The 19,311-nt window shown below is 26.3% G+C and overlaps 1 protein-coding gene and 1 long non-coding RNA gene across 2 annotated transcripts; both read left to right on the top strand.

Annotated features, from left to right (window-relative positions):
• Positions 1-8,422: 8,422 nt before the first annotated feature.
• Positions 8,423-8,878, top strand: LOC135923023 (uncharacterized). The gene is made up of 4 exons (XR_010571110.1): positions 8,423-8,469; positions 8,518-8,661; positions 8,707-8,793; positions 8,839-8,878. It is a non-coding gene; the product is annotated as an uncharacterized LOC135923023 (long non-coding RNA).
• A 2,000-nt stretch (positions 8,879-10,878) lies between these two features.
• On the top strand, positions 10,879-11,574 carry LOC135922132 (uncharacterized). Its single transcript, XM_065456549.1, has 5 exons — positions 10,879-10,964; positions 11,008-11,079; positions 11,128-11,184; positions 11,222-11,287; positions 11,333-11,574. The coding sequence occupies exons 2-5, from the start codon at positions 11,073-11,075 to the stop codon at positions 11,557-11,559; spliced, it is 357 nt and encodes a 118-aa protein (XP_065312621.1). The 5' UTR covers positions 10,879-10,964; positions 11,008-11,072; the 3' UTR covers positions 11,560-11,574.
• The last annotated feature ends 7,737 nt before the right edge of the window (positions 11,575-19,311 follow it).

Below are 19,311 nucleotides of genomic sequence, written 5' to 3' on the forward strand. Positions count from 1 at the left end.
AGGTCTAAAGTAGGAAATGTAAAATACAAAAAATATCTTAATTAATAATACCAAATTTGAAATATTCGTCCTCTAGTCGACTCAACTATATAATTATATTCACGAGTCACGACTCAAGTTGGAAGTCGAAAATAGTAAAATATAAAAACTATTTTAATTAATAATAAATAATAATAGATCTGAAATATTCGTCCTCTAGTCGACGACTTAAGTTCATAAAATATTCGTCCTCTAGTTGACAACTCAAGTTCATAAAATATTCGTCCTCTAGTCGACGACTCAAGTTCATAAAATATTCGTCCTCTAGTCGACTTGAGTTCATGACTTGAGTCGACTTGAGTTCATGACCTGAGTTTATAACTCAAGTCAGTTTGGGTCGATTTTTTTGACACAAAACTTGACTCAGTCGACTCGACTCAGTCGATTAACAACACTACTTTTGATATTTATGTATAAGATTGAAACATCGTTTAATAAAATTTGAAATATAAAATCGATTTAACATTATTTAGACGAAAATAAAATAAACGTTATTTATTTGACTTTGACAACTAATATGTCAGATTTCTATGATATTAAAGTATTTTGTGAGCCTTATGCACAATTCATACTCTTTAATTCATCAAACCCTTTATGATCTCTATAGCTTTGTTTTAATAATTTCCAAATATAATTCAATTATAAAAACGTTTAATAATTTATAAACCGCGAAAATATCAATTTTTTATTTTACCTTTTTCCTTGGCTTTTATATCTATTTAATTTGCGAAATAAATATAAATTTGTTAATAATCTTCACCAAAAATAAAATATATATTTTTTACGATAATGCTGATTCACTAAAATCTCAATATTAATTTTTATAAAAATGACTTGACCACAAAAGAATAATATAAATTTTCTTAAAATGACTTGATAAAATAACAATATTAATTTTGATAAAAATGACTTGAGGAAATGACAATATTAAATTTGATAAAAATGAATTGCCAAATAACAAGAAAATACATATATATAACAATAGAGATCTAAACCTTTCTGACACCTCCGAGAAAAAGTTTTGCCAAAATAATTCATCGGCTGTTTTTATAATGATGAAAATGAGCGGGTAAATACTTGAAGAATAGTAAATCTTTAAATATGAAAGGCATGCCTATAATTAACTTTTATTAAAATATAAAATGTTAACAAGTAACCAATCAAATTAAACAATTTTATAAGAATTTATTATGATAGAATATAGAGAAGTTGAATAATATACATTAGTTTCATTTATTTCGGATAAATCTGAATTCATAGGATATGATATTGAATGTTTGAGAATACATTTAATTTCTTTATATAAAACGAAACGCATCTAAGCACTAATCTCTCATGAACTCATTTGTAAGCCTATTAAGCAGGGGCGTCGCTACCCTTTACAATCTCAGAGGCCTCAACTAAAAAAAATTTGAGACCTTCGGCCCGCTTTTGCCTGGCCTTTGGCCGGGTTTTATATTAATATATTATATTTATTTTAAATGTGTTAACTCTGAACAATTATTCTGAATTTTAATTTTCTCATTTATTATATTATGCATACAAAATAAACTGGCATATAAATAAATTATACAATACAAGACATTTTTAAAAATATAATTTTTTAATACAAAATCTATTTATAACAGTATAAAATATTTTCGATTGCCTCAATTGATAATAGTTTTTAAATACCACATAATGCAATAATATAATTTTTAGCAACTTACATTGGCAAAAGGTTATCAAACTAATATAACTCTCTGTTACCATTTTACACATTTATAGAATGGACTAATAAGGAAAAAATTATAGGCCTAAATAAAATCAACAATTCTTGAAAAAGAGAGTATAAACGACCAATCCCAATCATAAAACTATTAAGTGGTTAGATCTTCCTTTTAGATGAAATGATGGTAGCTAGATAAGTAATAGAGAAAATTATTGTGAGATATTAAATTTCTAAAAGATTATCATCCATTTTAAATGATATATTATATATAAACCACTACACAGTTGACCATTATTGTTTATCTAAAATATGCAATCATATGCTCTCAGCCGTTGTAGTAATAATCTTAAATTACATAGCAACACAAATAATAGATGCTGGTTAATTTGGCAGTAATAGCCATGACATTCACGATGTGAACTAGTATCAGAATTTATTATGTTGGATAAATTGATAAAATAAAAACGCTAAAAATCTTTGGAAGAAATAATTGTGCAAATATAGTGAAGCCTTGAGTTATTTACACGGCAAGGATGCCATATTAGAAATGACACATTTTGGGACTATAAAATAAGGACCAGAATGATATGATGAAACAATTAAGATTTTATATATTGTCGCACCACCTCTAGTTGGTATATTATATCTTATAATAGTAGTTTATAAAAATATCAAAAATATACTTGTATTAAAAATTTAACTCAAAACTGTTTTTTGAAAAAGAAAAAAATAGCTTTCCAAATTTAAAAAAGAAAAGATATCAAATTTATTACATCTATTGTATGTAGGACATGAATAAAAAAATGTTTAATTTTAAAATTATTTATAACTAAATAGATGGCGTTAAATACTTGAAAGCAAATTGTTACTATATTTATCAGAGACCTGCAGGCCCGGCCCTAAGCCTGGCCGTATTTTAAACTTTTAAAATATATCCGGGCCGGTGCAACGTTCTAAATAAATTCCTGTTTTAAATAAATTCTAATTTAGTGATATTGACATTTATGACTGGCATGTTAAGATTTAATGTTATTTTTTTAGTGATATTTACATTTATGACTGACGCTCATATATTAAATATAATATTTTTAGTGAACTGACATTTATGACTGACGTGTAAAGATTAAGTATTATATTTTCTATTGTTATAGATATTTAAGTGAATCTCTGTTTTAAATAGATTCTAATTTAGTGATATTGGCATTTATGACTGACATGTTTAGATTAAATATGATATTTTAGTGATATTGACATTTATAGCTGACGTGTAAAGATTAAATATAATATTTTTATTAAAACTGACATTTATGACTGACGTGTAAAGAATAAATATAATATTTTTAATAATACTGACATTTATGACTGATGTGTAAAGATTAAGTATTATATTTTCTACTCTTACATTGATATTTATGGCAACTTTGCTTAATTTGTATTTAAAATTAACTCTTAAAGTTTTATATATTGATTTAAGGTTAAGTTCGAAAATGTCAAAGCTTAATATAGAGATGTGAGATTAAACAGGATTATAAATAATATATAAGTTAATAACATTTTTTAAAGGATTTAAATACTTTATTTAAATTGTATATAAAATTTACACATATATAAAGATATAAAAAAGACATGCGTTATAACGATGCGACATAAATAAGATATACGATATAGATAACAAATAAGACATACGTTATAAAGATATGCAATATAAATAAGACGTAGGATATAAACAAGACATGCGATATAAATAAGACATACAATATAAATAAGATATACGATATAAATATAACATACAATATAAATAAGACATGCGTTATAAAGATGTGCGATGTAAATAAGACATGCGTTATAAAGATATGCGATATAAATAAGATACGCGATATAAATAAGATACGCGATATAAATAAGATACGCGATATAAATAAGAAATATGGTATAAATAAGATATGCGATATAAATAAGATATACGATATAAATAAGATTAATTAAAATTTATTATGCGGTCAATATGTTCGCGATTATTTCTTAAATATATATTCAAATTAAATTTTTTGATGTAACTTAATTTTTTAATTGGCGTGTAATATGCCCATTTATAAATGGTATGAATCATTATATTTGTTTGAAGCATAGTTGCCAATGCAACTATCTCCACCTCTGTTCCATAAGTTGCATTTTGAGATATGCCTGTTCTCTCCAAATATTTGTCAACGGGTTCTCCCAAAAACCCCTCCATCTGCTCAACAATATCCTTGCTTCTCATAAAGAGAATGCATTGCTGTCTCAGAAAATCGTAGTGGCATTCGTCATCACAAACTTCTTTGCTTATACATCTACAATAATGATTAACAATAATTTATTTTAAATATGTATACCTGAAGAGACAATTTCCATCACCAATAATCCGCTCGGTAGAAAAATTATCTCCCATTACACCATTATCATATTGGATATCTTTTCTTGATCGCAAAATGAAAACGTTCAGAATGATAAATTTTCCATATTCTATTGGTGGGAAGAAATAAATTTGCATCATCTTTCTTATAAATTACAGTCTCTACTGTCAATTCATTATCTAAAAAATATGCATAATTAAATAATAACACATATTAATACCTTTCTCAATAAACAGTCCTACTTTGTCAATTACAGCTGGTATATTAGGATTAAAAGGCATAACTAATAATTTAAAAAACAAATTATATCAATTTATAAAAATATTACTATTTTCTCGATGGGTTCCAAGCTCTACCATCTTCGTTTCATCATTTAATATCTTTATCCTCTTAAAATCTGCATCATCTAAAAAATACATATAATAATAAATATTTTATATTTTTAGTCTTCACAATTCTTATTCTCTTCCCCAATAATCGTGCTGAGTAATTTTGAGACTAAATATTTAAAAAAATTAATGTGAGTTTTATAAATAATATCGAAATGATTTTCTTGAGCATTTAACTCCTCATTATACTCACTACCTCAGAGTTTTTATCATCTAAAAAATATGTATATTACTAAGTAATTAAGACAATTATATACCTTTTCTTGCAAAGTAATGTTTTATATTACATATATTTGCTTTGATCTTTAAAATGCTACCGCTAGCATTCATGAGCTCAACATTGCCTAAATATTAAAAATAATTTAATAATATTGATAAATTTCACTTTTAAGAATCCTAACTATTGTATAAGGACCCATCTAAGGTCTGGTCATTTTACCACCTTTCCTATCAGCCCGACGGCTGTTCCAAATAAGCACTTGATCATTGACTAAATAATGGTTATTTCTACCAGCATTACGACTTAATCCCTCTGCTGTTTAAGCTGAGCAAGATCTATATTGCTAGCAGCTATCTCATGAATATCATTCATCCTGGAAACTGTATCTTGAAAACAAGATTCCAAATATGCTTCAGGTACATTGTCAGGATCAATATCCTCTTCAATCTTAAATAGAGACATAATATATAGTATATGATTATAAAATGAGATTTATCATACCCCATAAGCTTGTTTTACTGTTCTACCATACATCAGCTCATACGGTGTAAATTTCGAAGATTCGTGTAGAGAAGTGTTATAGGCAAATATTATGCCAGGCAAGGCATTTGTCCAAATTAATTGATCATCCTTAATACACTTTAGTAGTGCATTTTGGATTGTCCTATTCACTCTTTCAACCATGCCATTTGCTTGAGGGTGATAAGCACTTGTCACCCTCTGCATGGTCCCTACGAGTTTGTAAAAATTATTGCTTATTTCATTCACAAACTCACGTCCTTGATCATTAATTTGAATCTATATATAATATTAATATTTTATTACCAAATTTATTATACTCTTGCCCTACCATGTGTGCATAGTAACGAATAAAAGAAGCGCGATACCGATTTTGCTGTTTTATCTTTTAAAGGCATGGTATATTTGCTGAAATAATCAACTGCTACAGCAATGTATTTATAGCCATCCTCACTTTCAGGCAAAACATTTAAATCAACACCTATTTGTGTCCATACATTTTGTAAAATAAAAGATTGTTGTTATATTATATACTCCATTAGGAGGTTAGGTGTCATGTAACAAAGTAAAGCTGCTTACCATTATTTATGATTGCAGCTGAAAAAAAACATAATAATAAAGAATGAGGTAAAATCTAAATTAGCTAAAAAATGAAATTATGATATATATATCAATTTTTCCCTGAGATTGAAGGGGACTATATTAATTTTATTTACTATATTTTCAGATTATAAGTTTTATTAATTAGATTATATACAAATTATATTTTTATTTTGGACTGTTATATTAACCTTAAAGAAACTAAAAATGAATATATATATTTATTGTAAAAAAATTCAATAAAATTTAAATGGTTCAATATATGAAACCAACATAACTAATAAAAATAAGTGCCACATAATATAAGCTATAATAGACAGATCATTAATAAGGCTACAAATGAAAAATAAAATACATAAACAAAAATTAGAAACAATTATAATGACCAAACTATAAAAATTTTCAAATTAAGGATTTGTTATGTAATCAACTTTAATACCTTTGTTGGAATAGGAATTGAATGCAACTCATTGTTAGTTTTGTCAAATCTTGTGTTGCTACGCTGGCAAATATTACAACATTTTACAAAATTAACCACATCCAATTTCATATTTGGCCACCAGAAGCTAAAAATATAATACATGATATAATAAATAGATTTATTATGCAGAAATATTTTACCTACTAGTCAAGTTGCTGTGAGTCTTGGTGATACCAAAATGGTTAGCTAAAGATTTTGCCTCATTAGTATCACATCCACTCCACTATAACTTTTTAAAGAAGGTAAACTCTTCTGTTACAATCTAAAATTGTATCACTACTATAAAAATGGTAAAACAATTTATTATTGTGTATTATATTTAAAAATATATTATTGATCATATAATATTATAATTTTTATATATTTTACCTATCAGCCAATTTGCTGTAAGTCTTGGTGATACCAAAATGGGCAGCAAGAGATATTGCTGACACATTAGTATCACATCCACTGTGAACCATTTGAAGAAGTTGAATTCTTCGGTCAAGGTCCAATACGACTTCACCATTATGAGAATGGTGATGCATTTTACCCTTACAAATTTTATATATCGAGGCCTGAACTCGCAGATTGCGTCTTAAGCCATTATTGAAAGATATAGATGATAGATATTTTTAGTAAAGGATATAATCGTGTATCTCATCGAATTCTATTAAAATGAATAGAAATATACTAAACAAAATTTATATATTTGATTTATCGTCTTTCGTCATTTATTTGGGGAAACAAAGGATAATTTTGGTATCAAAAACAACTGTTGAAATGAATAAAAAAATAATATATATAATAAATGGCTCAAGTCTATATCCAAATTTAATTTATAGTATTCAATGAAAATAAAGAATATTTCAGTGTATTTAGGCAATATTTTGCTTGCAAACTGAAATTTATCTTATAGAAAAAATTTGCAATACTGAAATTTATCATATAGAAAAAATTTGCAATATTTTTTAAGTTAGCAAAGATTTAAATAAACTTAATTAAAATAAAATAAAGAATATTTCAGTGTATTTAGGCAATCATTTTGTTTGCAATTCTGAAATTTATCATATAGAAAAAATTTGCAAAATTTTTTAAGTTAGCATAGATTTAAATAAACTTAATTGGAATAAAAAATTATCATGTTAAAGTTAGCAAAGATTTAAATAAACCTAATTACAATAAAATAAAGAATATTTCAGTGTATTTAGGTAATCATTTTATTTGCAATACTGAAATTTATCATATAGAAAAAATTTGCAAAGTTAAAAAAGATTTAAATAGCTTAATTGAAATAAAAAATTAGTAGGTATACTCAAAATAAAAAAATATTCTATTAAAATTACTAAAATTTATTATTAGAAAAATTTACAATCATTTACTTTGCAAAGTTGAGTATTGGTAGAATAATAGGTTTTTATGCCAGTTTATAAGTTAATCGTTGTTATAATGCTATCAAATATATATAAATAATTCAATAATATACAATTACTTTGTAGGCCAGCAATTGGATATGTTTTAATATACTTTATCTAAAATTGATCAATTAAGATATTAGAAAGATATATTAATTACTGCAAAGTTGAGTATTGGTATAATAATAGGTTATTATGTCAGTTTATAAATAAATCGTTGTTATAATGCTATCAAATATATATAAATAAATCGTTGTTATAATGCTATCAAATATATATAAATAATTCAATAATAATATACAATTACTTTGTAGGCCAGCAATTGACTATATTTTAATATACTTTATCTAGAATTAATTAAATTAAGATATATTATTTTCTACTTTGCAAAATTACTTTGTAGGCCAGCTTACAATTGATCTTGATAGATTCTTCATAAATCTGATTTAAACGAACTCCCACTTCAATCAAATATGTCAATATCACTAAAAAAATAAGGTTAAATCTTAACATGTCAGTCATAAATGCCAATATCACTAAATTAGAATCTATTTAAATCGGGAGTTCATTTAAAACGTTACACCGGTGTAATATTTAAAAAAAAAATTTGGGGGCCCGGTGTAACGTTTTAAAAATACTCCATTTTTTTATATACTCCTTTAAGCTTATTTGTGGAGTATTTTCAGATCATATTGTTCGATTATAATGTATTTACATATCAGAGTATATTTAGATCAATGTAATTTTTATAATGATATTTTTTTGAAAAAGTGCTCATGTCAATCAAGAAACATTATTCTGGAGCTGATGATGCTGAGGCGATTTTTTTGAATTTCCAGTCAAATTTTTTAGGTCGTAAAGGATATTTGCCCCGTTGGCGCCTTTTTTAAACTCCATTTTAAAAAATAAATACAGGTTCATATTCATATATTTTACATTATAAATTTTATTTTATTATAGAAAATAAAAGAAGCTACAAATTTATCATTGATTCAAGAAGCTAAAGATTTATTATTGATTCAAGAAGCTAAAGATTTAAAAATACAGGTTCATATTAATATATTTTACATTATAAATTTTATTTTATTTTAGAAAATAAAAGAAAAGATTTATCATTGATTCAAGAAGCTAATCATTGATTCAAGAAGCTAAAGATTTAAAAACAGGTTCATATTAATATATTTTACATTATAAATTTTATTTTATTTTAGAAAATAAAAGAAGCTAAAGATTTATTATTGATTCAAGAAGCTAATCATTGATTCAAGAAGCTAAAGATTTAAAAACAGGTTCATATTAATATATTTTACATTATAAATTTTATTTTATTTTAGAAAATAAAAGAAGGCTAAAGATTTATCATTGATTCAAGAAGCTAAAGATTTATTATTGATTCAAGAAGCTAAAGATTTATCATTGATTCAAGAAGCTAAAGATTTAAAAACAGGTTCATATTAATATATTTTACACTATAGTTTTATATATTTATTTTAATTATGTCATTATATCTTAATACTAAATTTAATTCTATACATGAATTAAACGATGCCATATCTATATATGAAAAAGAATTTTTTTTTAACAGTTATTAATAAATCAGACTTATTAAAGGAACCTTATAGCAAAGCATTTATAGCTCAATATAAATATAATTGAGTTTATTATATATATAAATATGGACTGAAAAAAAAATAAGTCTAGAGGTATAAGATCCTCATCTAGTCTTCGCAAGGAATGTATTTTTATGTTCACAGTCTTTCTTCAGTGTGATAAACTAAATGTGTATTCTTTAGATATTGTCACATTTGTAAAAGATCATAAAAACCATGATCTAGGTTAGACATATTTATTTGATTTTTAACTAACTTGATTTATATAATCAAGATAAAAAACTATATGAGATGCTCTCTAAACAAAGAAGGCTTTCTCCAATAAAAAAACAAATTGTGGAGCAAGCTATCACTTTTAAAGCTAATAAGGTGAAAATACAAGAATATGTTCTTAATTCAGGTCAGATGATGACTCTGAGAGATATTCATAATATTTCAGCCAAATTAAACAAGCCATCTGATAATGTATTACTTGATGTAATAAATCAACTCAGGGAAGATAATGGAGCTGTGATGGAAATCCTAGAAAATGATAGTGAATTGTTGGGCATTTACTTTCAAGATGCTAGCATGCTCCATTATCTTAAATATTATCCTGAGGTGATATTCATTGATGCTACCTACAAATTAAACAATCTAGGTATGCCACTGTTTATTCTACTTGTAATAGATAGTCATGGACAATCTCAAATTGTCGCTTTATGGCTTGTAAAGGCGGAATCATATTTTTGTGTTAAAAATATGTGCATGATGCTTGGTACCAGATGAAAAAATCGTCTGCGGGAAAATGGCTGATGTTAAATTGTTTTATATATTTTCTTCAAGATACATTTAAAATATTTGCCTTTAAAATGCTATCTCCGAGAAATAATGGAATGCCATATCTTTATTTGAATGGAAAACAGGCCTATTTAATCTTTTATATTTTATAGATATCAATAAAAATCACTTTATCATCATTGGAGGAGACCTTAACATGAAATTATGTAATGAAATCACTAATTCTCTTATTGGTTTTGCTACTTTAAATAATCAACTTTTTATAAACAAAGAAACAATAAATTCCACACATACTTCAAACCCTCAAACAAATATACTCCTATAATCCTTAAAAAATATAATATCTCTAATCTTAATTTACCAACCCCAGCAAATAATTTTCTACATAATTTGAATCAAATCAACAATAATGACTCATGGTTAAACATTTCAAACTCAATTATCAAAACAGCAAATACCCATCTTAATATTAATTATCAATATCTATACATAATGTACATAAATACAAATGTGTTATTTTAATTATTTCTGCTAACAATATAATTATACATGAATGGGTTTAAATTTAATCGTCAATATGTGTCATTAAATCATCACAACACAAATTCTCATTAAATATTTTCTTTGTTATTTTTTATTTTTCAATATTATTTTTTAGATGTTACAAGAAAAGGTATAGTTTTAAAAAAAATTAATTATATATTTATATATTTATCAAGATGACACTTAAATCAGGAAAGAAAAAATGTTAATACTTTTAAAAATTTATTAAATAACTTTAAACAGTTCCTAGGTCAAGTGAAAAGTTTCATTCTAGTACCATAAAAGGTATACAATGGATTTTATTATTAAATAATATTCCTTTTTTTAGATGATGATGAAAATTTTCAAGAACCAGCTATTAAAAATCTAAAGCTTAATGCGGAAGAAAATCATATGAAGGGTAATATTTTCATATATTTAATATTAAATCCTTTTTGAAAATATCTAGTTATGAATATAATAAATTCGATAGTTGGAGAGGATTATAATTGTATAAACAAAAAAGGTATAATAAAAAAGATCTAATATACATATTTTTTTAGATGATGGAGTTAAGACACCAGAAAAATCATCGAAAATGCTAGAGCCTGATGACATTCGACCTTTTGGTAACATTTTTAAGATTTGATAAAATCAATTTTTTAATTTAATAGGTACCCCGCCGGAGAGGACGGGCATGGCTCAAAATGCCGTTTATGGTACAGAGGTGGAGATAGTTGCAATGACAACTATGCTCCAGACAAATATTTTAATACATACTATTTATAAATGGGCATACTATATGCCCATTAAAAAATTAAGTAATATTAAAAAATTTAATGTAAATATTTATTTAATAAATCATAGCGAACATATTGATCGCATAATTAATTTTAATTAATATTTATATCGCATATAGCATATATTATTTATATCGCATATAGCATATATTATTTATATCGCATATATTATTAATTGATTTTTTTATCTTTATATTTACAAATTAAATAAAGGATTTTAATAAATTATTCTGAAAATTGTTTCTAACTTTGAGCAGTAACGTGATAATAGATAGTGCAAGATTTATATGTTAATCTTTGATATTTTCGAATTAAACCTTAAATAAATATATAAATGTTTAACACTTAATATTAAATCTAATAATTTCTAAAGAGAATAAGGCAAAATTGCCTTAAATATCATAGGACATAGAAAAAATAATATTTATTATTCATACGTCAGTTATAAATGCCAATTCACTAAATTTATTATATTTAATATTTATGTCAGTCATAAACGTCAATATCACTAAAAATGTAATATTTAATATATACACGTCAGTCATAAACGTCAATATCACTAAATATAGGAGTATATAAAAAATGGAGTATTTTTAAAACATTACACCGGGCCTAAAATTTTTAAACCCTCGCCGGGCCTAAAATTTAAAAAATTTTAAAAAATAAATCCGAGCCTGGCCGAATTTATAATCTGGGCCGGGCCGTACAAATGGTACCCGCAGGCCTCTGACAGGGGCGTCGCTAGCCTTTACAATCTCAGGGGGCTCAACCAAAAAATTTTTATATTAATATATTATACTTTTTTAAAATTTACTAACTCTAAATAATTATTCTGAATGTCATTTATTATATTTTGCATGCAAAATAAACTAGCATATAAATCATTAAAATAATACAAGACATATCTAAAAATAATATTTTTTAATACAAAATCTATTTATTACAGTATAAAATATTTTCGATTGTTGATATAAAAAAATTTTGCGCCTAAAAAATTATAAATGATAAAAAAGGTTAATTAATTCTTATATATATGCCTCAATTGATAATGGTTTTTGAAAACTACATAATAATATATAATATTAGCAACTTACATTGACAAAAGATCATGAAACTAATATAACTCTCTATTACCATTTTAGACAATGTTTTATAGAATGAACTAATAAGAAAAAATTTATAGACCTCACCAAATCAACAATTCTTGAAGAAGAGAATATAAACGACCAATCCAAATCATAAAACTATATGGTGGTTAGAGCTTCCTCTTAGATGACATGATGGAGCTAGATAAGTAATCGAGAAAATTATTGTATGATATTAAATTTCTAAAAGATTATCTTCCATTTTTAATGATATATAAACGACTACACAGTTGACCATTATTGCTTATCTAAAATATGCGATCATATGCTCTCAGCAGCTGTAGTAAAAATCTTAAATTACATAGCCACACAAATAATAGATGCTGGTTAATTTGCAGTCCTAGCCATGACACTCACGATGGTAACCCATATCAGAAATTATTCTGTTAGATAAATTTATAAAACAAAAACACTAAAAACCTTTAGAAGAAATTATGCAAATATATTGAAGCCTTGAGTTATTTACATGGCAAAAATGCCATATTATAAATGAAACGTAACTACAAAATAAGAACCAGAGTGATATCATGAAAACATTAAGATTTTATATATTATTGTCGCACCATCTCTAGTTGGTATATTATATCTTAAAATAATAGTAGTTTGTAATAATATTAAAAATATATTCATATTAAAAATTTAACTCAAATCTAAATTCCGAAGAAAAAAATTGCTTCCTAAAAACACGTAAAAAAAGAGAAGAAAAGGTATCTAATTTATTACATCCATTGTGGGATAAATAATAATACGCTTAATTTTAATTATATTGTAAATAAATAGATGGCGTTAAATATTTGTAAGCAAATTGTTACTTATATTTATTATCAAGGCATTTATTAGTAAAATTCATTATAATATTAGCTGTAATATATTAACTGTCAAATACGTCTATAAAAGTGGCATTTTATCTAATATTTTATAAACAACTGTATATAATAGAGGATTATAAACTATATGTCTACTTACTTACTTTTTATTATACTTATTTGGGCCTGGAAAATATTTTTAGGAATAGGTATGATAATAAAATTTAAAAATATATATACAGTTGATTAGTCATTTTGAACTCTGCTAATTACAATATTAAATTTTTTAGTTTTTAATAATAAATGATTATATTTATTTAATTAGGATTATGAAATAATTTAAATAATAATAGTCAATTAAGCTTCAACTATTAATGCTAAATTAATATTTAGTGAGTGATACTAATAGTCTATTTTTAACACAAAATTTGATTGCTAGCTGACATAGTAAAAATATAATTTATATATATTAATTTAATCTAATATTTAAAATAGTATTAATTTAATAAATATTTAGATAGTCTTATTAATTTTTAAATAATAAAATTAAATCTATATTTTACTTAATAGAATTATAAAAGAAATCTTTCAGGGGGCAATCAAAAAAATTTATTTTTAGTTCAAGGGGTTAAGATTCTATTTAAAAAAAATTTTTGCTTCAAGGGGCTATTCAAATTTTCCAGGAAGCTCAAGCCCCTGCGCCCTCTCCCTGACGACGCCACTGCTATTAAGCTCAGTAGCATCACTGTTCCAGCTCCCTGAAAAATTTAAATAGCCCCCTGAACAAATTTTTTGAATGGCTCCCTAAAAGCCCCCTGAACGAAAAAAAAATTTGATAGCCTGCTTAATATTTTTTTAAAAAATCTAATGAAAATTTAATTAATCCGATTTAATTATGTGATCTGTGTTAGCCGAGTTCAAAATCACTAATAAACTATATTACTCATTTTTAAATTTAATTTATTATGACCTTTTCTAAAATCCAAACCAGTATTCGAAATTTTTTTTATTAAAACTCTAAATATATTTAATTAAAACATCTTTTACTCATTTAGTTTATATTTATAAGATACTGAGGAAAGAAGAAATATTGAATTTGAGATGAATATTTTAAATGTTGAAACTGGAAGCAATATTGATGTTGATCTTGATATATTTTAGACTAAAGAAAAGGAGAAATGATGGAGTAGAGTTCAAAAAAGTATATTTATAAAATAGTTTTTCAATTTCAAACTATACTTTGGATAATAAAAGAAGATTAATTGTAGTTTTGAGAGGTATAAATAATGGAAGAAAAAATGTTGAGAGAAATAAAATCGGTAAATTAATTTATATATAAGATATTTTATTTGTAAAACAACAGAAGCTATAAGTGGTTGAATCTGAGGATATGAACTCTGATAGGATTCAGTTTTTAATATAACTAAAAAATAAAATTAAATACAGGCACGTAATCTGGCGAGAATGCTAAATGATTATTTGTAGCAACAATCCATATAAAGTATTTTTGATAATAAAAATGTTGTAGTTTAACAAAGCATATTTAATGAAATACACTTTTAAACTAATTTTATTTAGATTTTTTGGATAATAAGAAAGAAGATTAAATGTGAATGAGAGATCTAAATAATGTAGATAAAAAAGCAATGAAAATAGGTAAATTAATTTATATATAAGATATTTTATTTATAAAACAATAGAATCTATATATGAGGTTGAATTTGTAGATAAGAACTCTTATAGGAATAATTTTCTAATATAATTATTAATTAAGGATAAAATTTGATATAGTTAAAACCTCTTAATTGCATATCACTTAAATGGAAAAATTTTTAAATGCGAAAATAATCAGCCATTTTGTTTAAATCTACAATGGCATAATGTTAAAAATATATTTTTAAATGCACATCGAATAATTGCGAAATATAGGTTAAATGCGAAAAAGATTCATCATTTTGATTAAATCTACAATGCCATAATGTTAAAATATATTTTTAAATGCAAATCAAATAATTGCGAAATATCGATTAAATGCGAAAAATTTAAAGTCCCATTTTAACAATGCTATTTTTATGGAATAATTGCGAAGCGGTAATTTTTGAAAATTTATTTTTGAATTTTACATTAATCTCTTAAATTCTTGATACAATCTGAAGGGTTTTTCTTTTTATTTGAGGCTAGGTGCTTAATTACCATGTATCATAAAATTATTATTTTATGCTCAAATTTATGAAAAAATTTAATTTATAGAATCAAAATTATCACCTTTCTTTATAAATAAACAACCCGCAACTAAGAAAATTAGCTTTCCGAAAACATAGGTAGTATTATTAATTTTGCTTACATAGATACAGAGCTCAAATTGCAGTCTGAATGGCCTTCTCATGCTACAAAAAGATAGAATTTTCCCAAAACATTTAATGAGGTAGTTCTAAATTTTATATGCAATTTTTGTTGCTACAGATATATAGAAAACGACAAAATATTAATTTCATGCAATCTGCAATGAAAGAGGGAGCGCCCCTCTTGAAAAGGTTTATATTTTTTATATAAATAAAGAGATTTATTTAATTTTCTAGAAAGTCATGATAGTGCAGAATGTAATTACTTGAATGTTATAAAAGAGATACTCGAAACTATTTACCTAACAAAACAAAGCTATGAATAGATATAACATATTTATCCAGTTTGCATATTCTAACTTGAAGGGTCAAGAAACATTAACAAGGCTAGAAGTTATTGTAGAAGACCAATTTAAACATTCATTGCAAATTAATTAATTTTATAGAAATTATTTACCTGTTCATATATTTAATGTAATAAAATAAAATATCATGTGTGTAATTTTAATTTTGCAATTCATAAATTAAATATTAAAAAGTTTTCAAATAAGAAATTAAAAACATTTCTCAATGAGTAAAATTGGATTATCTATATTCATTCATTTGATTTATTCATTATTGATTGGTAATGATTTATTTATTAAGTTCTATTATATAAATTAAAGGATTATCTTAAACGAAAAATAATTTTTTTTTGCAATTCATATATTAATTATTAAAATATTTTTTCAAATAAGAAATTTAAAATATTTCTCACTGAGATCTACTATTCACTCATTAATTTATTCATCAGTGATTGATTCTGACTGATTTATTTAGCAGGGTATACTTACATAAATTAAAGGATTATCTTAGTTGGCATGTATTAAAAGTAAGGTGTAATTATTATATTTCTTATTACAACCTTTAAGTTGTTTAGCTTTCTATATCAAATTTTGTTATAATTATTAACAATGAATTTAAAGATGTAATTATACACAACGTTGTAAAGATGTAATGTAAACAATTTCTCTATATATCTCAACGTTGTAGGTACAACAGAGCTACACTAGGTTTTTCTCATTACCATCTAATTGGATTTATTAAGGTGGGGAAGAAATTATGAGAAACCCTTTACACGTTCGTGGGCAAGCCGTACGTACTTGTACGCACAATAGTCCAAGGATTATCGTTTAAACGTCTATGGGCTGATTGAGAAAGGGACAGGGCCAAATAAGACAGCCCACCATACCTACTGTCCTAATTTTATCTAACTATGATTGGATAGGGGAAGGCTGGTTTAAGTTAATGTTTAAAGATTCGCATTTAATAAAAAAAATAGAAAAATATGTTATTAAATAAAAGTTTACTTGTACTCTTGAGGTGGCTGAGGGAGAGGAAGGGTATAGTTGTGGGTAAGGGTGAAGTAACGGATAGGGGATATCATCTCAGGTACCCAGATTTTACCTTAAGAAGCTTTTTGATAGATTTTTTATTTTTGTTTAGTCTAGTGAACTGTTTCCATTTTAAGTTCAGGTCAGCAACGTCTTTCAATACCCGGTGAAGACATAATGTTTTGTATCTGCTGTATGATTTACCTTTACAGGTAAAAAGCCAAGTTAAAGCATCATGAACCAAATTGCAGTTGGGGTGTCTCAGAATGTGCGCTAAGAAATTAATTCGTTTTTTCTTTAGTATGATATGGAAAAGAATATGTTTTGATTGTTTCCATAACCTTTCGTTCGATATTAGTCTGGGGTAGAAAATGCCGTTAATTATCCTTAAACACTTGTTGATAAACGTTTGACATTTCCTATTATCAGCTTTGCTTATTTCCCATGTTTCACAGCCATATAATAGAATGGGAATCACAGTGGAATTAAAGATACGTAGTCGTGTGAAGGCAGGTATCTCCCTTGTCTTCCATAACTTGAAGTACTTGTAAAAAGCTACCCTAGCTTTTTGTACACTTATCCTGAGTTCTTCTTTACAGCCCTCTCTATTATCTAGGGTAATTCCTAGATATTTTATTTGGGTAACCACTTTAATCACCTCTGACCCAACATCGATACTTTCTATGGGAGGCGTGTGTCTTGCTAACATAAACATGGTTTTCTTGAAATTTATTTCTAGCCCGACTTTCGAGCTCACCAATTTCAACAAATGAATAAGATTGGAGGTTTCCTCTAAATCCTTGGTGATGATTACCACATCATCGGCGTAGGATATAATCCTGTTCTCTAGATTGTACTTATTCGGATATAAGTTTAGTTCCAGCAGGTTTGCAGCGTCTAAAGTATCCTTTAAAATCTTATTCATAACTATGTTGAAGAGGATTGGCGAGAGAACACAGCCTTGTTTCACTCCTCTTTTTATCCTAAACGGTGGAGAGATTTTATTGTTTATTCTACTTGAGGTAAGCAAATTGTTATAATGGTGCTGTAATATCTTGATTATGTTTGTGTCAACCCCAACATCTGATAAAATCATCCAAAGCGCATCATGATTAACATTATCAAACGCCTGTTTAAAATCGATAAAAGTGAAAAAGAAAGGTAGTTTATATCTATCACATTTTTGAATGATGATTTTAAGAGCAAGAAAAGGCTCCATAATGTTTTTGCCTGGGCGATAGGCGCAGATATACTTGGCGAAGAGGTTTTGCGATGTTTGTAAAATGCGAAACTCGAGGAGGATCATAAATATTTTAGAAGCAGTAGAGGTGAGTGCTATTGCCCTGTAATCTCCAAATTTAGTGGGATTTGGAATTTTAGGGAAGTTGCAAAGGGTGGATAGATTCCAGTCCTTCGGTGACACCCATGTGGACCAAATTTTATTAAAGATGATTTGCAGGAAACGTGGTACTGGCTCTGATGTTGCTTTAAGATGCTCACCAGTAATATTGTCTGGGCCAGGAGCTTTGTGATTCCTAAGTTTTTTAAGTGCAGAAGAAATTTCGGTTAGTGAGAACTGAGAGGTAAATTGAGGTGTTGAGAACTGAGAGTATATTGAGGTGTAACTGAGAGGTATATTGAGGTTTGGCTTGGAAATCAGATAGTACGCTTTTCGGTTTCCTGGATTCGAAGATCCTCATGTAGTGGTCCGTCCAGAGCGCCAGTTGATCATCCTGGTCGATTATAACTTTGTTATTTTCCAATCAAATGGAGGGGAGTTTTTTGAAAATTTTGGATTTGCAAAAATATTTGAGTTTATTGTAGGCATCAAAAAGCCTGTTTCCTCTCATATTTGCATCAATCTCGTGTGCTTTCCTGACCGTAAAAATTCTTCTGTCACTTCTAAGCAATCTCTGTATAGCTTTCCACAGTTCTTTATCAAAGTGGCCTTTTAAACGGAGCTCCTCAATTTTTATCATAGTAGTGGTGGATATCCATTCATTCCTTCCGAGAGAGTTGTTTCTTGCTAATACCTTGCTTGCCTCATGAAGGCCACATTTAAAGATCATCCAGCATTCTTCCACTGTTTTAGCACGGGATATGCTTTCAAAAATTGTAGCCTTCTCACATAGTCTGCGGTCAAAAAGTTCTCTGATCTCTGGTATTTGTAAGTGATTAATATTTTGA

This window comes from Gordionus sp. m RMFG-2023, chromosome 1 (assembly GCF_954871325.1).
Source record: "Gordionus sp. m RMFG-2023 chromosome 1, tfGorSpeb1-WG-v2, whole genome shotgun sequence".
Classification (NCBI taxonomy): Eukaryota; Metazoa; Nematomorpha; class Gordioida; order Chordodea; family Parachordodidae; genus Gordionus; species Gordionus sp. m RMFG-2023.

Bases quoted from the DNA above. Each gene is read 5' to 3' on its own strand.
- LOC135922132 (XM_065456549.1), top strand. The intron at 11,185-11,221 runs GTATAATAAAAA...ATATTTTTTTAG, and splicing joins TAATTGTATAAACAAAAAAG to ATGATGGAGTTAAGACACCA. The intron at 11,288-11,332 runs GTAACATTTTTA...TTAATTTAATAG, and splicing joins TGATGACATTCGACCTTTTG to GTACCCCGCCGGAGAGGACG.